The 22734-nt window shown below is 42.2% G+C and overlaps 1 protein-coding gene across 10 annotated transcripts in view; it reads right to left on the minus strand.

Annotated features, from left to right (window-relative positions):
• The window catches only part of LOC141784802 (SRC kinase signaling inhibitor 1-like), a 136852-nt gene that overhangs the window by 18906 nt on the left and 95212 nt on the right, over nucleotides 1–22734 (minus strand). For 8 of the 10 annotated variants that reach the window (XM_074662680.1, XM_074662684.1, XM_074662686.1 and 5 more), the window contains 7 exons: nucleotides 16265–16466; nucleotides 15298–15427; nucleotides 12269–12440; nucleotides 6447–7381; nucleotides 5111–5200; nucleotides 2662–2702; nucleotides 2387–2410 (listed from right to left, as the gene is read on the minus strand). In XM_074662680.1, the coding sequence (XP_074518781.1) occupies nucleotides 2387–2410; nucleotides 2662–2702; nucleotides 5111–5200; nucleotides 6447–7381; nucleotides 12269–12440; nucleotides 15298–15427; nucleotides 16265–16466 (1594 nt within the window). The remainder of the gene's footprint in view (nucleotides 1–2386; nucleotides 2411–2661; nucleotides 2703–5110; nucleotides 5201–6446; nucleotides 7382–12268; nucleotides 12441–15297; nucleotides 15428–16264; nucleotides 16467–22734) is intronic. The other 2 variants (XM_074662683.1, XM_074662681.1) reach the window with 1 other exon arrangement.

The raw sequence follows: 22734 nt of genomic DNA on the forward strand, positions 1-22734 counted from the left end.
AAGCAGACCAAAATGTACTCCAGAGGTAAGACTATTTTAAAGTGTGACGGATTTAAAACGTCCAGCTTGTATTAATGTGTTTTTAAAGTTAATGCACAATCAGATAAAGGAGGAGGACATTCATTTCCTCCACTTCAGTACTTCAAACGAAAGAACAGAAGATCAAACTTAACTCTTAATCAAAAGACGACCATTAATTTAGCCACTCTTCAGCTTTTAATCACACCGTTAATCCACAATCAGGATGCTGAAGCAGTTTTACATTTCATTCTTTAAGAGGGGCTCAGATGCTTCTTGGGGTTGTTAATCAGGGAACTTGTACAGAAAAGTTGCCAGGACAAGTAATAGAAGAGAAAATCGTGAGAAACATCACGTTTTGTTTTATTTTTAAAGGAACTGTGAGGACTATCAGTCTGAAGTGGATTGCAGCAAAACTTTTGGCTGGAATCGCGCACACAGTCATGAAGACATGACTCTGAACAAAAAATGAATGTTTTAAAAAAATGAATGGAGATCAGATCTTCTTTTTACTCTACTTTTCTTTGTTCAAGACAACTTTTTACCAGATTTAGCGCAACGAGATAAGGTATTTATCAACAGTTACGTAAAGCTACGGTTGGAAACGTGACAACAAGCAAACTTTAAAAGTTTGTACAGTAGTTTAGTAACAGACTATATTAAGCTCTACTCACAGCTGAGTGTTTCATATCTGTAACATGTAACATTAGTGAATCCTCGTCATGTCCTGCCAGTGTTAAGCTACTAAGCAGAGTTAATGTAACTTCACTCTTCATATTATTTATAAACTCTCAAGTTCTAACACCCTTTAGCTCATGTTAGCCTTTAGTCAGTGTTGTAGCCTTAATTCCGGTATATTAGCCTTTATCTCGTGTTTTAGCCTTTAGCCAGGGTTTTTTACTGTAGCTTGCATTAAAGGCTTTAGCCAGTGTTTCAGCCTGCATCTCGTGTTCTAGCTTCAATCCCGTCTTTTAGCCTATAGCTCCTGTTTAAACTTTTAGCTCGTTTTTTAGCCTTAAGCCTGTGTTTTAACCTTTATCTTGTGTTTAAGCCTTTAGCTCCTATTTTAGCCTGTGCCAGTGTTTGAGCCTTTATCTTGTGTTTTAGCCTTTATTTCATGTTTTATCCTTTAGCTTGTATTTTAGCCTTTAGCCAGGATTTTTTTCTGTAGCTTGCGTTAAAGGCTTTAGCCAGTGTTTCAGCCTGCATCTCGTGTTCTAGCTTCAATCCTGTCTTTTAGCCTTTAGCTCCTGTTTAAACTTTTAGCTCGTTTTTTAGCCTTAAGCCCGTGTTTTAACCTTTATCTTGTGTTAAAGCCTTTAGCTCCTATTTTAGCCTGTGCTAGTGTTTTAGCCTTTATCTCATGTTTTAGCCTTTATCTCTTATTTTAGCCTTTAGCCCGTGTTTTAGCTTCGATCCCGTCTTTTAGCCTTGAGCCAGTGTTTTAGCCTGTAGCTCATCTTTAAGCCTTCTCGTATTTTAGCCTTTAGTCAGTGTTCTTTCTTGTAGCTTGCATTTTAGCCTTTAGCCCTTGTTATAACCTTTAGCCCTTGTTTTAACCTTAATCCTGTGTTTTAGCCTTTCACCTGATACTTTCTTCTAAACCGAGTACTTATGCACTTGCATTCACTTTTTTTAGAGCACAAGTGAGTTCACACTGACAGTATGGAGAAACGCAGAGCATATTGATTTCTCTACTGGCGCACTCAGAACGGTCAGAAAGTTGAGTGTGGACACTTTTCACACTCAATAGTCACCATATTGGCTGATCAGATGGTGGTTGATGGATGTAACTAATGAAAGCAGAGCACCCATAAACGGTTGTAGAATGGGAGTGTAGTTTCCTGTAAGTGTGAAGCTTCGTGTTTGATTTGGGACAACACTATTCTGTAAGATTTTGTTCTAGTAAGTGCAAACTGTACACAGTGCAGATCATGTAAGTGTACTTACAGAAGTAAGCAATTTGAGACACAGAACTAGCTTCAGCCTTTAGTCCCTGTTTTAGCCTTCCGTGTGCGTTTCTGCCTTTGCCGCACCATGCATCAATCTGGTTATGCCTGACCTGGTCGAGGCGCTGAGAAATAGCATTCTGGAATAATCTGTATTGGTGCTGATCATCTCACTTTAAAGGGTGGATTACGATCAGCCATATATTTAGAGGATAGACTTTTTTGAAAGCACTAAAAGTCCCCACAGTCTCTTTAATGCAACTCTGATGGTTTCAGACAGAAAACATGGTTAGTGAAGGACACTAACATCCTTCAAGCAGACACACAAATACACATTTTGGAAGCTCAGGTGGATCCAAAAACAGGTTTTAAAACACAGAGAGGGGGTTGATGAGGGAACAGGTACTTCACATAGCTACCTTTCTTTTTTTTAGTGCGTCCAGCTAAAACAAGAAGCATGAGCACCAGTTACACAGCAGCAGCAGAAGCCGGCAACAAACAGCATGAAGAAGCTCACAGCATCAGCCGTTACGATCACAAGAGGCACTTAAAGAATTAAGCAAAGAATGAAAAATCTGCAGTTTTTTAAAGAGGAGAAGAAGAAGAAGGGCTCATTTCTGTGGCGATCACACAGGCGGCAGCGACAGGCAGTGATAGGAAGAAATGTGTGTTTTTTCTGATGGAGAGCACTTACTGTCAGTTCCTGAGCAGTCACTGGCTGACTCAATCTTCTCCCTGGAAGAGGCAAGCGTTAAAAGACTCAGAGCCAGAACACACTATCGACTGAGCTACTGAAAGACTATTGATGTATGGAGGGAAATGTAGGGAATATATGTTCAGCCTGGAGCTTTACTCACACTGGACTCTCTGCTGAATATGAGTGTACGTGTGTGTGTGTTTGGATAAATCTGAAATCATTCATTCACTGCCAGCTCCGGTACTTCTTTAGGGGTTCATTTCTGACTTTTGGATGTTTTTTATTCAGAGTCTGGATTTCAGAAAGAAGATATTTCCTGGTTTTGAGCTCCAATAATCTGTGAAGAAAGGTTTACATCTCTTTCCTTAAGCTACTTTTTGGATTTGGATGAAGAAAGAGCATTTTTCATTAAATCAGCAGTTTTTTGGAGAAACTTGTCTAGTATTTTGGCTTGCTGAGGAAGAACTTGGCACTAAAGATGGCCAATAATGAGTGAATAAAGGGTCAAATTTGTCGTAAAATGCTTGAGATTCATAGAAAAATAAGATTTGGAAAACATTTTTCCACACTTTGTTGGAAGGCATGAGCAAGGAAATACAAGCTCCCAAACTTGCAAAGAGTTTTGTTGACATTTTCTGGGTTGCAAGACACTAACTGGACACTTAAACCTTAAAATTTGGTAAAATGTCAGAATCAAACTTAGATAGCCTGTATCAGTGGTTGTTTAATCCAACAGTGAGCATACACCTTGTGCTTCAAACACCTACTTGATGAGACACTTCAGAGTCTTTAAGTTACATCATATAAATGTATGATGGTGTATTAGAGCCATAAAAACATAAAATAAAAGAATAATTGAATTGAAAAATGAGATAAATGTATATCTCTGAGAAAAGAAGTGTATAAAGTCAGACATTTACAAGAAAACTTTGAATATGTTAAGTGTTAACAAGCAACCATTTGCCCATTTCACTGCATCATGCACAGCCTTATTTAACTGTACTCCATACTTGGACTCAGTAATGAAGAGATATGACTGATTTTAGCCCAGAATCATTAAAATATAAACATTTGGACTGTGAAAGATGTTGCCGTATATTCAGGCAGCTCACTGATTTGGAGGTTACTGCATTTATCCAACAAGAAATTCACTACAGCTATCAGATGTTGGTTATGGATGGTTACATCTCCAGGTTATTCAGATGGGGTATACGGTACAAGACACAATTTATAACTCTGTTAACTTGTAAATTTGCAACTTAACAAACTCAAAAAAAGTTTTTTTATTTCTTTAAGTGGCCCTAATACACAAAAATGCACTTCACCTTGATTTTTATATTTAACCCTTTAAACCCTAATGTCCCCCAATTAGCAAGGCTCCGCAACAAAAGACATAAAACAATAAAACGAAGCACTTAACGTGTAAAAATAAAGTCATATCACACAACAGATTAAACAGGAGAAACTCGGCTACAAACACTGTCAAGTGAAACTCCAACTAAACTTTCTGTTTGTTTGATTAAAACTTGAGTTTTTACTCTGAGCCAGTAACAAAAATATCATTGCTGGCACCTCCGAACCATAGAGGGTAAAAAAATCTTGCTCGGCTTGAAGTGAGGTCACCACAAAAACTGCTGCCCCTGGTGGCTGGCTGCAGTATAGGTCAAAAATTCCATCAGCCCAGTCATTCCAGATGGGCTGTGGTCAAACTTGAAAAAGTTATACACCTCTTGGAAATGTTTCACACTTTCTCTTTTTTCTGAAAAGTTTTGTTTTCTTTATTTATAAGATGTTAACAATGAGGTTTATGTCATGTTTAATGATGATTGACAGTTGCTGTTCTCATGTATTTTTTTCAGGGATTGTAAAATATGTTGGGAGGGAGAGTCAAGAAGTGATTAGACTCTTGAAAGAAAAAAAATATTATTACTTTTATCACCTGGCTCTACTCAGATTCTCCCAGAATCCCTCACAGTCTCTTGTGCGCAGACTCTGGCTGCACAACCAATGGCTTCGCCTGTGACGGGGGAATTTTGGCTTCAAAACAGTTTAACACCAAAGACTGGTATTTTACAGGACTTTATTTTCATGCAATAGTGTTTTTTTGACCCATAATTTACTTTTTATTACCAGGTTAAAGTTTCTTACTTTTGCATAATTCATTCACAATGTTCCAAGGCAGTGTATTTTTCTCAGCACTGGACAGTTAACCCAATCTAAAGAGCAGCTCGAACTGCTGCTATTAATAATTAAAATTACAAAATGTTTCTCTACGGCTCTCTAAAGAAGTCCAGAACAATTTAGAAGTTTGTACAATCATATAAATAAAACATTCTGTTCACATGGGGGGGTACTGGGCACTGCCTTCCTGTGAGGGGAACTTGTCTTTACGTTGAGGGTGTTTCCACATACATAATTTGTGTGTGAGTTTGTGTGTGTGTCTTACGGGCTTTCAGCCTCAGGCGCTCTGCTCAGCACTCTCTGCAGCAGCCCCGTCAGGCTCGCTATCTGTTTCTCCATGGCCTCCATACGCTCCCTGGATTCACACACACACACACACACACACATAGAACTGTAACAGATGTCTGACACATATTCTTTACATAATTTATCATGCATGGTACAGACTTCCTCCCTGCTCCTCACTATTTCTCTTCTGGAGGTGTGATAAGTGCCGCTCTGGTATAATTTTCCTTTTTGCTCCCTGATTGGTTGCTGAGAAAAACTCTTCCTGAGTGATATTCGTATTTTTATAACACTTTTTAAAATGAACCCGGGTTGTTAAATCTGGCACCATTGTAGTAATACTCTAAATTCAGCCGTACTTTCAGCAATAATAGTTCTTGGTCACACCAGCATTCATCCATTTCCAGTAAATTTATTTAATTTAACGGACTGTGCTCACCAAGAAAATCCAACACAGCTTCGGATTTATCCCTTAACGTGTGTCATTTGGGATTCTCATATAGTTTCTACATGTCTTTGTTAAGAGAGAGATTTTAAAAGCAGACTGAGGTAAAAATGAAAACACAGAAGTAGAACTTGTCATGAGTCTGGGCTGAAAAGAACAAACTGAGACAGATCTCTCCCCTCCCAGCCGTCATAACCCTCCACAACAATAAACCACTTTGCAAACAGCTGTGGAATAACCCAACTCATGGTCCGAGTTAATAACTGAGATATATTGCCAGCCCACCAGTAACTAGCTAGCTGTTATCGTGCCAGATATGAGAGCGTTTCTGGCAAGCTGCCACCACAGTTGGAAACCAATAAATCATCAGAAATTAATGTGAAAGTAATAGCATGGAGTGTGTGGGGGAAGTTGACACAGCCTGCAGGTTGACAAATGAAGCCAATACTGAGGAGACTAAAGCCTGCGTTCTTTCTGAAGACCAGAAGGGGGCGATAACCAGACAGAACCATTAATTATAGCATTCTATTGTCAAACCAGTTGGGTGATCGCCAAAAGAAGCAGGTCTTTACCTAAGATTCATGCACAAAATAAGGTTCAAGAAAATGTAAAACTCTGTAATCAGTCTCATCAGTTGTCATAAAAAAGCTGCAAGTATAAGAGATTTAAAGTTTGACTGTTGTGGGAAATATCGGAAGTGGAGTTTGATTTAATTTGCACAAAGTTTAATACTTTAGCTTCATAAAATATCAGTAATTCATGGTATAAAATTTCTAGAATATGGGATATTTTCTGCCTTCAGTTTATTAACTGCAGTTAGTTAAAATCACATCTATTACGTCAAATCTCCAACGACATCCTGCTGTCTCACCTGGTCTCTGTTTCGTTCCCCATCAGAGGGGATCCAAACCCTCCAGCGCCCCCTCCCTCTCCTCCAGGCCCAGCCATCAAGCAGAGCTGCTCTGCGGTCAGTCCCAGCCCCGGACCCTGGCCCCGGGCTTTGGGACTGTCCCCAAACACTGATGATGTCACAGAGTCCCTTCTCAAGCTTTGCCTCCCAGGAGAACCTCGCCCGGGCATCGTGCCTCCGTACGAATCCCTCATGTCGGGGATCTTCTGAGGGGAGGACGGCTGAGGCACCCGCAGTCCCATGGCCAACATTGATGCAGCGTAGGCGTCGTTATACAGCGGTCCTCCTGGTCTGTAGAGGGCGCCACTTTCCATGAGCTCCCCTTGTAAAGCAGCTGCTGTGTAAGAGGTGAGAGACCGCATTGATCCAGCTCCTCCTCCTCCTCCACCTCCTCGGCGGTATAAGGAACCATAAGGGTCTGCCCGGGCCGGTAAGGGGGAGTGAGGACCTCCTGCTAGACTCAGCCGACTCGTTTCAGGACCCAGAGAGTAGGGGTCTGCGTAGATCCCCCCTCCTCCACGCTCATCCCCCCGCAGCAGCACCATGCTCCTGGATCCGCCCACTTCATCATCAGGCTTCACGTCCCTGCGCTCCAAGATGGCGCTTGAGGAGGCAGCGAAGGCCTGCTGGGCATGGTGGGGCTGATGGAGCTGCGGCTGCTGGTGGGGAGAGGAGTGGTGGGACTGGGAGTGCGGGTGAGGGTGAGGGTGAGGAAGGGAATGAGTGTGGTGAGGAGGCCCGGCGTAGGACGAGGGTCTGCCTCCGCTGTAGAGGAGCCGGGCACGAGACGGCGAGCCCTGGGGTGAAGCGGAGGAGGATGAATGCTGGGAGGACATGGGGGGGTTGCTGAGGCGGCGGCTGGGCGGTGAGTCCTGGGGAGCGTACACCATCTCCCTCTGAGGAGGAACAGAAGAACAGAAACTGGAATTTAATTTGTTTTTATGAGATATTTCAGAGCAGGAAATAAATCCTGTCTGCTCTAACAAATAAACTGATTGTTTCTTTGTGCTTTTGGAGGTAAAAGTTTCTGAACACCGTATAATTCCTCTTTCTATTCTCCTGGTTATGACAGTGCAGCTTGTAAAAACGATATTGTCAGGAAAACAGAGCTTTAACAATCATTCTCGCAGCCGTAGGAGGGATAAAATACGCATAGCGGAATAAACGGTAGTAGGAAGTAAAATTCGAGGCAGCTCCACTTGTATTTTATTAGGAATTCATCTTAATTTCAGCTACTTCTGTTTGTTTTCCTGTTCGTCTACTGTCCTGGTTTTATGAAACTTAATGAAAGGATGTCGTGCAGATTACGGAAGAATCCATTACAGTCTGAACCAGATCTGTATCAAACTCACGAACGAGCAATAAAAGCGCATCTCACTCACAAACAAAGCCTTGGGGGAGGATTGTTCTCTTCAGAGCTCCTCCACTTTCACGTTTTTCTGACTAAAACTACTGAGCAGCATCTAAAAATATCTTAATGTCAAAATAATTCGACACAGTTTGCGAAGAGCGTTTCCAGCCATTCAGAGATTCAGTTACAAGATTGACAGGAAAGTCTCCAAATTGTCCCTTTAAGTGCGCTTTAGGTTGGCTTATTGATGGACTGAGCTGAAGGGATTATCTCTTGGCATCAATCCTGAATGTCAGAGAAAGAAGAGGGAACAAAGCAGAGCAGGATGGAGAGCAGAGGGGAGAGTAAAAACCTTTTGTGTGACGGTAGCAGGCAGGAGTAATGGACACCACGAGGACGCGACAAAAGAAGACAACACTGTAATTGCTTGTGACGCATAAAGCTATCTCCTGGAGACGCTGCAAATTGAAAAACCAATATTTCTACATAATAACCCTTAGGCCTCTTACAACAACACCCTGTGGACAGCCTGGCAGCAGACTAATGACTCGAGTGCCATCATCTTCCATCTTGTATCCAAGCAACGGCCTCGTATCGACACTTCGCTTTAACCGAGCTGAAGACATGCAGACACTTTATTCCACCTCAAAGACCCCCTGAAGTCACCAGATGTCTACCCCAGGTACATTCCCAGAAGACTCATCTGAAGGAGGGGTTTAAAACTCGCCCTCGTCCTCCCACTGAGGTAAATCTGCCAATCAATCTCATCCCCAACTACGATCTGTCCTCCACCACAGCCTGGAGGGACCCTTGGTAATCCTGGTCATGCTTTCATGGTCTGCAAACAGGGAATAATCTCGACTGCTGGCTTTGGTTCAATAAGCTCACACACACACACAAATACACACTCACGTCCTAGTCAGTCACCTTGGATCTGGCAGAAGCAGCAATGCAGCTCAAGCACATAAAACTCAAGGTGAGTACGCAGGTTTGATAAGGCTGTAAAACGCTCAGAAGATTTCAGAGCCACACTGGAGGCAGAGAGGAGCAGAAAACCTCACGAGAGAGACGACAAACTGACCTCTAAACCATTAGCAGCCAGCTGGGACCGCGCACACAAGCAGGAAAAACAGCAATCACACACAAGCATGTAAACAAAAAAGGCCCCGGGGTGTTTGATTGACGGCAACACAAACAACAAATGTGTCAAAAAACACACACACTTCATTTCCAGGGTGCACACTGCACATGTGTGCGTCTCTTTAATGTCATTTACCCACTTCATCATTTATTATATCCTATAAAGCAGCATTCTCGAACACTGGAAATTACTGTGTTCTCATTTCCATAATCGCTCTGTAATTAGACGGCAGCAGAATGCAAGGTCTTGTAAAGGAAACACTAACACTGCAAAAATTGAATGACGTTATCCACTCTATCTACAGGGGAGGCTTCATATGGCTGCAGCTGTAACCACACACATAAAGCATTAGTTATCGTGCTAATCAGGAGGATGCCGATGCAGATGAGTGATGGATTAGGATAAAGACAGAAGGGGAGGGATGGTACAGGTGCTGAGGGAGACAATCAGGGTGTTTTTGCTGCTTTTAAGGGTCAAAAACAACTAAAAGCTGTGTCCTAATTAAGACAAGATCAGGACAAGATTCTGCACAAAGTACCAGGGTATCCATCCATCATCCACAGCTTATCATCATCAGTGAAGACCAGTGACTGGCAGCTCCTCTCTGTGGGAAACCGAGGCGTTCCCAGGCCAACCGAGAGATGTAATTTCTCCATCATGTCCTGGGGCTACCCCGGGGTCTCCTCCCAGATGGACATGCCCAGACCACCTCATCTTGCTTCTCTCGATGTGGAGGAGCAGTGGCTCTACTTCAAGCCTCTCCTGGATATCTGAGCCCTCTCACTAAGGCTGAACCCAGAAAACCTGCGGAGAAAGCTTGTTTCCGCCGCTTGTATACATGATCTTGTTCTTTCAGTCATTACCCACAGCTTGTGGCCACAGGTGAGGGTTGGAGTAAACACAACACGGCCCTAATCCATCTGTCAATCTCTTGCAACATTTTCCCTTCACTCATGAACAAGACCCTGACATACTTAAACTTCTTTGCTTGGGGCAAAGACTTGGTCCAGACCCAGAGTGGGCAGTCCACCCTTTTCCCACTGAGAGCCAAGACCCCCAGACTGAGGGGTGCTGATCTTCATCCCATCCACTCCAGTGTGAGCTGGAGGTCAGTGTTCAATGAGGCCAATCTGACTCCCTCCACCACTTGGCTGCTCCTGGAAATCTTGTCCATATCAGAGGATTACGTCTCTAAAACTCATGCATCTTAGCTACTTTGAATGACCTCAAATAATCAAACACTAATTCTGCTAAATCAACACTGATGCAGAAAACTATCATAGAAACTGGCTTCTCTGGGTCTCTTGAGGTCTTAAGGTGCTTCTATTACCTGGTTACCTGAGTGGAGTGGCACCCCATCTAGTTTCTGATTGGTTGGCAAGAGCTGCTTTTGGATTTACCAGACATTTATCCCAGTTAGCCAGCAGGCGGAGCTGTGTTTCGACTGCACATACTGTACAAACAGGGGTGGCCAACCAGTCAGAGACCAAGAGCCACAAAAATGACCGTGGTACTACGGAGAGCCACATCACACACAAAGTCTTACAAAAACACTTCCTCTCACACATAAACAAAATGTCATAAAATGAAGCAAGATTTATTGTGTTTGTGTGTTTTAATTCGTACTAGAGAAGAGAAACTGAAACTTAAGTATCAATCAATATTTTAGATTGATCAGCACACTGCTACTCATAACTTTATTTATACATTTTTATGAATGGATCACAGAGCCACATGTGGCTTGCGAGCCGCAGGTTGGCCACCCCTGCTGTAAAAGGACATGGCATGCACTGACTTTTTGAAGGGCAGGGGCAAAAGAATAAAAAGAATAAAAAGGTGTATACAGCATGCAGTTTTACCTCTAACTTCGAGGGCAGTTCATCATGTTTTCAGCAGCCAAAGAGGGCAGTTAAGTGTGTTTTGGCTTCCAAGGGGGCACTTCAGCGCCTGTTTTTCAACAATTGGGCTGCAAGGTGGCCAACCCTCATTCAACAAACCACCCTGCGTACAACACTGGGTCAAGCAGTTGTCATGTCAACATGTTTACCTCCGCCAAGGAAGTTGTGTTTTTGGGAATGTTTGTCTGTTTGTTTGTTTGCCTGTGAACAACTTGACTCAAAAACTAACAAATGGATTTTGATGATTTTTTTAGGAAATGTTCAAAATGGGATAAGGAAGGAGTGATCAAATTTTGGAGGTGATCCAGATCACCGTCTGGATCCAGGATTTTCTTTTAAAAGATGCTTTATCATTGTGAGATAGGGCTGTTTTCACCATGTGTGTATATAACTCCACCATAAATGGTCGGATTGCTTTGCAAAACAATACAAGACAAGGTCACTATAATTTCTGACAGATGTAAAAGTATGATCCAGATCCTGGCAATATTCTGGATACTAAGATCCAGAATATCAGGTAACAAATTATCATACAAACCTGCAACTAACACCAAATTGTAGCAGACAGACTGCTGAAAGGGAGTATAACATTAAAGTCGGACTAAAGTGTTGTGGAGAATCACAATATGCTTGGTGCAGGTCTGCGCTCTCTGTAAAGATGACACCAACTTGCAAGCCAGCGTACAGCATCTCCACGTCTGTGCACACAAGTGACAGTGAATCATTATGAAGGGTTTTGCACTCAGGGTAAAAGCTCTTTGAGTCCATTCACCAACACTTTTACTACTACAACCTCACTCTGCATCTGTGACCCCGTCCTCGCGTGAACCAGACCACAGCCCGTCTCTGATGATGATGTTTTAAAGTCTGCCGACATTCTGCCTACTCAGCACCTTCCGTGTGAAGCACTGGCCTCTCTCCAAGAACTATAGTGCTGGAGTGAGGTCACATGACTCATTCACACCACCTCAGAGAGTGTATGAGACGAACTTATGTAAGGCCGGCAAGTGTTTGTAAACAGGAATAGAATCAGAGGATGCTGGGGCGGGTGAATTCTGCAGGGAATTACAGGATGTTTTTTTCTCGGGAGGACTCGGTTGGCTGCTATCTGCCTCTGCCGGAAAGAGACAAGCGTTTGTCTCGCTCTGTAATCTATGAGTCATGAGGCAGCTGCACGGAGAATGAATTGGCGATGAAGGGAAAGGTGACTGTAGCAGAGGCGGGATCCTCTTTTGGTTCTAAAGATGAACGAAGATGAAAGCTCACGAATACTGTACAATGTGATCAGGCGTTTCCAAAATTCTTGAGGAAAAGGGTGACTCAGTGTTCCAGAAACATCTCCTCACCCCCACACAACGAGAGGAGAATAAAAGGAAACAAAGGAAACTCCTACCCTCAGGTCTCCGTTGGCCAGGTGTGGGTTGTGATGTCCGGGGTAGGTGCCGTAGATGGGCTCTTTGCAGTAAATCTTAATCACACAGCGGTCCTGGACGTCCCGGGGATCCTCCAGCTCGTAGAAAACATTACGGGTCTCATCTTTGATCAACAGAGCTGTGCTGGGAGACCTGGAGATCGATACCACGAAAACACTGATACACAGTCCACACACAAAAACAATTCCAGCTCCTATTACCAGCTAATAATCATCAATGTAATTTCATCCAGACACAGAGGGGGTTTAGAGGATCTTTAAGTGTACGAGGTGCTGTAATAAGATAATCAACAAGGCCCCGATGCAGCTTTTTATTGAATTAATCAGAGTTTAATATTTATTGAGTCTGGATTCCTGCAGATATAAACAAAGTGAGGCCGATTCAGAGCAGGTGAGCAGATAATCTGTAATCAACAACAGCAGAATTCAGCAGATTTTCTTTCCTGTGAGAAAAAAAGAAGATTAAAACCAGTAACAACTACATCTGGGGTTTAAAGGAGAAGAATAATTTTTTCAGACTCTTAATGAGCAAAGTGACAAACTACAAAATCCATGTTCCTGAAAACAAGAGTGCCTCCTTGTTTCTCAAACCCGAAAAAACTGGATCAAAGTGAACTGCATCCTTTGAATGAGAGCTTTCATCTGCAGTTTAAAGCTTTAGTATCTCATCAATTCAACAGAGCATACATAAAAATTTTCATGCTCTTAATTATCTTCTTCATTAAGTTAAAAAAATGTTTGTTTTTTCCAGAAGTAGACGCAGTTTGTTTCTGTGGAGCAGTGACTCCAAACTGGAGGTCCTGGCCCCTGAGGGAGTCTGGATTTATGACAGGGGGACCACAGGGGCTGGATAAAAACACAACATACTGCACGGCCAGCAAAGCACAGAACATTTCTGTTTGTTAACAAATTATCTCGAGCCAAACCTCGCCCCCGGCTCGACCTCAGCCAACAGAGGGCTGCCAGCACGGTGAAATTTAGAAGAAGGATGTTTTAGTGTCACATTTAATTGCTCCTGTTTGAAACGTGTGTTTTAGATTAATAACACAAACTAAAGTTGCAGATTTTTTTAATTGTTAATTATTCTGCAGATCCAGTAGGGAAGAGAAGCAAAGGTGCAGAGCAGAAAGTCACAGCAGTGAATTTTGGATCCATATACCGCATTTTCAAGACAATAAGTCACATTTATTTAGGAATGCATTTCACAATAGCCAAGAACAGACATTTAGAGCTGAAATACACCAGATGTGTCTCCAGTCTGGTTCCAGTCACAGCACTGGATCAGCTGGTTCCCATTCAAGTCAATGTGTCAGCTCACATTGGACCCACTCTGTTGTAGCTCGGGATATCAGCCCAGCTTTGAGGGGCATGGATTGGTATCAGTGGGAAAGGATCAGTCCAAACTTTACACTACGGCTAAACTATGATTTAGTCTACAATGTATAGAATTTTACAATTGAATAGTCATTTCTGTAAATTGTGAACGGTTTTTAACCACACTGCTGTTAAACATTTAAACACTTATAGTTTAAATAAATATTAACATCTATAATTCCATATGTGCTTTTTTTGTCTTTTACTCAAAACATTACCAGTCTTATTCCACAGTAGAGCATGCAGGTTATGATTTAACGTTGGTATCGGATTGGGATCGGTATAGGTCGATACCCAAAGCCCAGGTATCTGCATCAGGACCAGAAAAGTTGGGTCGGTGCATCCCTAGTTGCACCCAGGCTGCATGCCTGGTCTGGCAGTTGAAAGCTAATACACAGGCTGGAAGTAGCCACGTCCCGATATTACATTTTCACTTCCGATACGATACCGATACTGCAGCATTGAGTATTGGCCGATACCGATATTAATCCGATACCATATCAGCATTAAACATGCATACTTTTATTACTTATTTTGTAGTATGTCTGTCATGTTAGAAAAGGCTTGATTAAGTGATATTGTTCAAACAAAGAACAGTAGTCAGCAACAGTAAGTATGAAGAAAAACTGACCTATTTATTATTAACCAATGGGTAACAGAAACTGCTTATATCGGAGATTTTAGATGCATTCTGATACAATACAGATACTTGCTTTTTTGCTGATATCAGACCGATATCCGATATCAATATCGGACTGGGACATCTCTAGCTGGAAGCTACCTAAAAGGAGCCAGTGACTTTCAAAATAAAACAAACCAGATTGTATGTAGCTTGACTACGATAACAAACTAACAAAATGGACCAGGAGTGAAAAGGTTTGAAGTTTTACAGCCTAACATGATTTAAGAGAGGGTTATTGATGAAGTGGGAAGGGCAAGACTTCCTTGGTCTTGTGACTCCAGCTGTCAGTCAGTCAGGCTTGCTGGACTGAACACGCAGCCAATGTGAGTTGATGAATGCAGTCAACACACAAAAGAGCGGAGCTGGACGTGAGACACAGGTGGTGTATGTGGTGTACTTCTGTAAAGAACGTATCTGGGAAGCTAAATGGGCTAAATTACAAGCCAGCGAGTCCAACAAGGAAGTTCACCAAGCTCCTGATGTCATTCCACATCAATGAATCCATTTAATTCTTGTTGTTGTATTTATCTATTTATTTATCTATTCATTAACTATGGTCCAGGAAATACGGTATGATATTTCATATTTCAATCTGATTTGAACTCATCGTTCTTGGTTTATTCAGATCTGAGATTTAATGAAGGTCGACCTCCTTTCTATTCCAGTCCTCCATTGCTTTATTGATTTTCACCTTTGTACCATTCTCTGTTTTCATCCTTCATGTCTTTCCGATATTTAATATTTCCTTTTCTGTGTCCAAGGATGAAAACAATGCTTCACTTAGACAGCTTGCCTTCTGATTGATTTATCACACTTGACATTTAACAAGGTGTGATCGCAGCGCTGCAGGAGTTAAATTAACACGGTGGCCGATCGATCAACATGCAGACACACACAGAGTCAGGTTCAGGTGGTGCTGCTGCTGCGGGCGTACCTGAGCATGGCCATGGTGAGCCTCTGGGGGAACATGTGCACGATGAGCGCCCTCAGAGTGTCCAGGCTGGTCAGCTCGTGGGTCAGGTGCACCCGGCGGGTCTCCTCCCCGAGCTGGAGGAACAAGATCCCTGCAAGGTGTGGAGAGGATGAAACCAGGGTTGAAAATAGAAAGCAGCAACTCACCTCCTGCTGCTTCTCATTTTGTGTTTTCAAGTTGTTTTTTTTCTAGCAATTGCTTTTATTTCTCAACAGAACGCCCAAATCTGTTGTTTATAGCTCAGTGATTGGCTCATCATTTCCTATAATCAGGCAAACCCACAGATTTCCTGATCACATGAAAAAATAATGAGTCATTATCAATCTACAAGCCAAATCTGATCATTTAAAATAGGAGGTTAAAATTTTCAGACTTGAAGTTTTTTTGCACAAAACTCAAGTTTCACTTTTTCTGACCTAATTTTGAGCTCTCTACTGGAGCCGTTGTGAAAGACGAAGTTTGATTATCAGCATCTGCTCCGTTGAGATGTACAATCAATCACCTAAAATCAATCTCCATTTCTCCAGCTCCTGCAGATGCATCACCTCCTCCTGATATGCAAAAAAAGAAAAGTCTAAGGCAGCTGATGATTTGGCTTCTTGTGTAAGTCATTAATCAAAGATGGCAGGTAGCTTAGTGAGATCATTAGGCAGCGTTAGACAGCTCTGTTTATAACCACAGCTCTTGAAGGCAGCAGACTGAAGTCTGACTTTGACTTTGAGGCTGAGTCAGGTTCACCAGATCAACACGTGACGCCTTCAGGCAACTCAATCAGCGTTTCCCTGGAAGGGAATCTGCCTCGTAGCCACAGCTTTAGAGCTTCAGCTGTCTGTCAAAAACGGCAAATATTAGTTTACTGTTTCTGCTGCAGCTGATGAAACAGATGATGTGAAGTCACAGGGGAGGATTTAGAGGACGGCGCTCTGACCTGGAGCTCTCAGCTTGGCCTGGCTGGACGAGCGGGCCAGCGGCAGGCTCTGGCGGAGCCGGTTCATCCGGTTGAAGCCGATGGGAATGTCGGGCTCGGACATGGTCTCCAGATTTTCAGCAGACGCGAAGGACACCCTGTTGGCCTGATCAGCAAGAGCTGGCTGTGTGGGGCTGAGGCGAGTCACACGAGGTGTGCGAGACTGCAAGACACAAGAATAAGACGTCAAAGGAGAAGAAACAGGTAGATGATGCAGATAGAGAGATGTTTATTTCAGAGGTGGAGCAATCAATGAGATGAGACCAGAAAAATGCAGAAGACGCAAACAAAAGGAAACAAAAAGGGCTAAAGGAGAGCAATGCAAAGAAACAACACACACACTGGAGGAGAGGAAGGTTTTAGAGCCCAGGAGCTGATAAAATACACAGTTCATCTCAAACAAAGACGCCTCGGCATCATCTCCTGCTAACAGAGGCTTCACATAAAGACGGCTGAGACCTGGACATGAAACAGAGCTCACACAAAGCAGAGCGGCTGGTTGAAAACATCTCTGATGCCATTAATGTCGTGACCTCGTAAAGGTCTCCTTTAATAACACACACCGAGAAAGCTTTGATTAAATACACAAATGAAGCAGCGAGGAAAAAAAACGATATGGAAATTTACACATATTTACAAAACAAACTCCACGACTCAGACTCAGGCGATAACATTCCTCCAAATTAGAGGCCTGATTAAGACCGTCTTTAATTTCCTTTCACAAACAAGGACAGAGCTGGGCGGTTATTTCCACAGCAAGAGGCATAAAAACAGACAGGCAGCGCTCTCTCAGTGCGCTTTTATAGGACACATAAGGAACGTTTAAAGAAAAGTGATCCGTCTGCAACATAAAGAGCATCTCTGATTTAGAGAGGGAGCAAAGTGCTTTAAAGCTTTATAAAGAAGATAAGAAGTCACAATAAACTATAAAAAAAACACATAGTCAGTGCAGACGGGTAATGTGGCTGAGTTAAGATTATGGTCAGAGGGTTTTTCACTCGCCGTACATTTCTGATCGACTTTTAGGCAATTGAGTTGGAAACAGAAATTCATATTGGATAAGTAATGAAGCATAAAGAAGTGTTTCTGCAGCGTTATCAATAGGAAAAGGTTTGTCTTAGCATTTCTAAAGATGACAAAGTGGGAATCGAGCAGCCAAATCTATTCTACAAGACGACAGACTCTTTTATGATTCTTGAATTTGTAGTTGGTGGGTATTTAAAATCAATACTGTGAAAGAATGAATGAGAAGAAATTATATGAATTATCACTCAGCAGCTGCTTTAATGTTTAGACTCAGTGTTGAGTGTTTCTGCTTTGATTCCTTTTCAGCAGAAACAACCCTGTGGACCCTGTGGACCCTGTGGAGGTGGAGGCTGACAAGGAGAATTATGGCCAAGCTGTCGTCTCTGATGGTTGGTTCTTTACACATTTCTTGTGGTTAAATAATCCTGTACATATTTTTCAAGGTTGCACTTATCGGTTGAAAGACGTAGCCACTTGGCGTAACCGATAAACCTTGATTGGTATAACCAATGCATCTCATAAAACCTGATATTGTGAAGAAAAGTTCCCATGGATATGATTTTAAGATTGATAGACTTAATTTGTCATTGCAACAAGTACAACGAAATTGCAGTTACATCCCTTACAAGACATATAAGAAAACAAACTTAAACAAGGGAAGACCAGTATGGGATAAACCTAGAAGCCAGCTACCTAGCGCCCCTTTGACTAGAGAAGAAATAACAACATTGGGAGAGAAGAGGGAAAAAAACGTCAATTCTTGACTATTCCCCAGCAGGGGGCGTAATTTAAGATCAAGAAATAAAATGCCTCAGCATATAAGCACATGATAACAGCAGAGAAAAAAAACTAGAAGACTAGCACAAGTGTAAAAAAAATGAAATCTTAAATGATTTACAACAAACTGACCCAAAGTAGAGAGAAAACGTTCAAGTCTACAGCATTCTGACTTCCTCAGTAAAACAAAAATCATTTTATCAAGTTTAGAAATGAATCATTACCTCCGCAAGGAAGTTATGTCTCTGGGAGAGTTTGTCTGTCTGTGAACAACATAACTCAAAAATGAAACAACAGATCTGGATGAAATTTTCAGGGAATCTTCAAAATGAGATAAGAAAGACGTGATTACATCCTGGAGGTGATCCAGATCACCGTCTGGATCCAGGACTTTTTCAAAGATTCTTTATCATTGTGAGATAGGTTCGTTTTCACCGTATGTCTATATAGCTTCACCATAAATGGTCAGATTGCTTTGCAAAACAATACAAGACAAGGTCACCATAATTTTTGACAGATGTAAAAGTACGATCCAGATCCTGCCAATATTCTGGATACTAAGATCCAGGATATGAAATATGTACTGTGTCATCATAATTTTCAACAATGTCAGGAAAAAAATTACCGTACAAACCTGCAACTAACACCAAATTGTAGCAGACAGTCTGCTGAAAGGGAGTATAACATTAAAGTAGGACCAAAGTGTTGGTGACAATCACGGTATGTTTGGCGGAGGTCTGCGCTCTCTGAGTGCTTTTCTTGTCTTAAATATACCTTGAGATACTTCATCAGTACACTTGCATAACTTTTAGGAAGGTGAATTATTTAATACTTGTAATGTTTGGTTGTTACAACATTTGACAGTTTAATGGGACTGATTCTGTCATTGGTTGAAAATGGTTGAAATGTCATGAAATACTACGACACCATGCTTAAAGATGATTTTTGATCCCCCCTCTCATTAGTTACTGTTCCTATTATATTTTTCTATGTGATATATTCTTATAGGAATTTTTGCACCATTTATTGTTTGCTGCTGTAACTCTTTCTGCAGCCTGAAAGAAAGTGTTTAAATCCAAATTGAGCTGTATTCGAAAAATTCAAGTTTTTACACTTCTTCATAACTAACTGTATGTGCATTTTACCACTTCAAGCCAAGTCTCCAGTTTTTTCCTTTTGAGTCTATCCATCCATCATTATCTATACTGTTCATCCTGGTTGGTGTTGCACCAATCTCCAGCTGCCACTGAACACTCTCTACAAAATGTAAGTCTCTCTCAGGGTTAAAATATACAGTAGCTACAAACAAACAGACACACTCCCACATTTCCAAAAATTTAGAGTTGCCAATTAACCTAACGAGCGTGTCTTTGGAGTGTGGGAGGAAGCCGAGAGCCTGGAGGGAACCCACACATGCATGGGACAGAACACAACATGAAAACTGCACACAGAAAAGCCGCTGTTGACTGAGGATTAGTGCCAGGAATGACAATTAGAACTCAACCAGGATCTAAAACCACACTCAGATGAGTTTTACAGAAAGGATAATAAAAAAAATCTTCACATTACAGCCGTGATAAAGTGCTCTGAGCTGGCTTCACTGTACCCTAAAGAAGAGACCAACTGTGCAGTTAAATGCTAATGAATGAATAAACAAAGCCTCTATCTATGGTGCAGATTACTGCTAATATTCACCTGTCCAATCGGAGCCACTGGGGAGCGTAAATTGTGAAGGACCTCTCATTACAGCACGACCAGGAGCTGCTGCAGCAGGTTGGCTTTTAATGAATCCTCACTGACAGACATTTTCCAGCCCAGAGAATACAGTAATGAGCTCCCACAGTGCTGTATGTGTAGCCAGCTCTCTCTGCCTCATGCATCTGTGGTCTGTGCTTGGTTTTCTTTGTGGATGCAGAGCTGAAAGCATCATGCATGCCACTCATCCATACATCTGAACGCAAACATGTAAAAAAAAACTAACACCCCCGACACACATGCATCTGTTGCACCAAATTTCCCACCGAGGCTTTGCTGCTTCTGCATTAATAATGTGTTAAAAATGTCCTTTAGAATGCTGAAAGCGAACACGAGCACCCACATATCTTCTGACGCTGAGAACAGGCTGACAGATTATGTGCGCTGCCTCTCATATGTTTGGAGATTTATGGTCTCTGAGGCTGCTTGTCAGCCAGACGCCGCACACCTTCTGCTTTCAACACGAAGCACCAGAAACGAGCTGCTGAGGAGAGAAGAATGCAGCGACTGGGAATTATAAAGTTTGTGTTTAGTGAACAGTGAAGAAAAGAGAGCAGGGAGAGGTGAGGAGGGGAGCGCCGGAGCTTATAAGCACAGCAGAAACACGGAGAGAGGAGAATAACAAGCAGGAGGGAGGAGAGAAACTCAGATCGATGAAGTGATATATTCTCTAACTCTTGCCTCAAACTAGTTTCCCTTTTTCTCTGAGGTTATGTCCTTGTGTTGTAGTGCTTCACATCAGACATGGTCTTTTCTGGAAGGTTTCTGCCTCGCTTCTGGATCAGACAGAAGGACCACAAGTGTGAAGACATGACTAAACTGCCATGAAGAGACACGCTTATCCGTTTACCGACTGTGCTTCACGGAGAGTTGGACCTCTGACCTTTTTAGGGGCTTATTATTTTCATGTTCCAGGTTTCACTGTAAGCATGTTTACAGTGTTGGTTTCACTCTGCCTCGGTCTTGGTCTTGACTCAGTCTTAATCCACTTACACTGGTTTCTGCTGCAGCTTGGTGTGATTTTGCATGGTCTTTACTACAACTCTACATCCACACGGCTGTGCTTATTTTAAACACACAACTCTTCACAACATCAAAGCCTTAAAAATCCTCTGTCACCTGTTTTGAACGCCCCAAAAAAAGACATTTAGACACTGATGATCCAGTTGTGCAGAGATGAGAGCGTAAAAGAGAAACCAGGAGCAGCTTAAACATTCAACAACACCGTGGATTAAAATTTAGACAACCGGTCAACTCAGCTGGAATAAAATCAATCCTCAGATATTTAATCCACATTTTTTGTTTTCTTTAAAAAAAAAAATCTCCTCATCATTTCCCTTTGATTCCAGTCCCATTAGAATGACCTGCCCTTCTCTAGGCGATGCTGTTCTGCAGGTAGGCTAGCATAAATTGTTGCTATGTGTAACAACTGGTTATGTCTTAAGTGAGATTTTTACTATTTCTCCTGTGTTTGTCTGGAGATCCTACATGTAACCATGGCTGCATTGTTTACATGTGAAATCAGCTGTTAGCAGCCTGTAGCATGTCAATGCTAACTGGTGCATGGCCTGATGTTTCCCCACAAGGTGAGGAGAAGGAGGTGAGGACGACGTGCTAGTTCTCAGGTGTGAGCTAAGAAGTGACGACATCGACCTATCCTTCCATCCATCGTTATTGGGAACATAAGATCTATCTCCAAGCTAGCCGTGCTAACCCAGTAACAGAGGGAATACCAGAAGGCAGAGTTGCATCATGCTATTCACAAACATAGCTAAAAGAGCTAACATCAGACACCAACGTCACATTGGAAGAGCTTCACCTGCTGTGAGTAGACAGGATCCAGGAGACAGAGACTGAACAGACTGCTGAAGAAGCTCAGTCCTGGACCCTGTGGAGGTGACGGACAAGCTGTCATCATCTCTCTTGTTACGGACCTTTTTGCACTTTCTAAACACTTTCTTACTTTTGTTTTCTTGATTTCTGCTGTGACTCCTCCTGAATTTCTACTTGGGGATAAATAAAGTATCTTCCACTCTTTTCTATTCTATTCTATAAAAAGGAAGAGAGCAGCAGAGATCGTGAACGGAAGAGATATAGTGCAGGAAAAAAGTGCAGGAACAAAAGAAACATAAAAGTAATTCTCAGATTTTTTCAAAGCAGTTATGCTCCAAAAACTTCAAAGTCCTTTCCTATGCATGCAGGAAACAGTAATTTATGTTTATTGCCAGCTGATCTCCGTCCTAATGCGGTTCTCTTCTTCACCCTCCTCTTATCTGCATATCTTTCACAGCCTCAACAGACAGACCGTTTAAATTCACCGGTCGGCAACTACAAAAGTTTCTGGCTCTCTTTGGAGTCTCATCAAGATACATAAAATCTGTGTCTGACCCACACAGACAGACAAACTGAGCCATCCCCTGATTGCGTTCTTTTTCTGTGGACTGTCTGTGAACTCTGCAACACTACACAACGACTGAGACACAGAAATGACTCAGAGGAATCAACATAGACACAAAACCTAAAAATACAGACAGGGGGCATATTTCTTGTGGAGACAAACACCACAACCTCTATCTCTTCCTCATGTCTCTACATCCTTATTTGGGGAAGTTGGTGTTTTCAAAGCAAGCAGCATTAAAAAAAAATATTTACAGCCTGGTTCATAAAACAGTTTTGGTGTGAACAGCTCATTAATCTATCCTGTGGCTTAGAAGATATTTCGATCACAAGTCTGACCAATCAGAGGCGGTGCTCACCTGACTCACAGGTCTGGCAGCCTGTAGCTGTTCAAGCCCTCCCAAGATAGATGACGTCACAGAGACTACATCCATATATTACACAGTCTATGGTTGGTTCACAGACTCAGCCTGTAA

This window comes from Halichoeres trimaculatus, unplaced genomic scaffold, assembly GCF_033239565.1.
Source record: "Halichoeres trimaculatus isolate MK-OKI-2021-1 unplaced genomic scaffold, fHalTri1.1 fHalTri1_scaffold_23, whole genome shotgun sequence".
In the NCBI taxonomy this organism is placed as follows: Eukaryota; Metazoa; Chordata; class Actinopteri; order Labriformes; family Labridae; genus Halichoeres; species Halichoeres trimaculatus.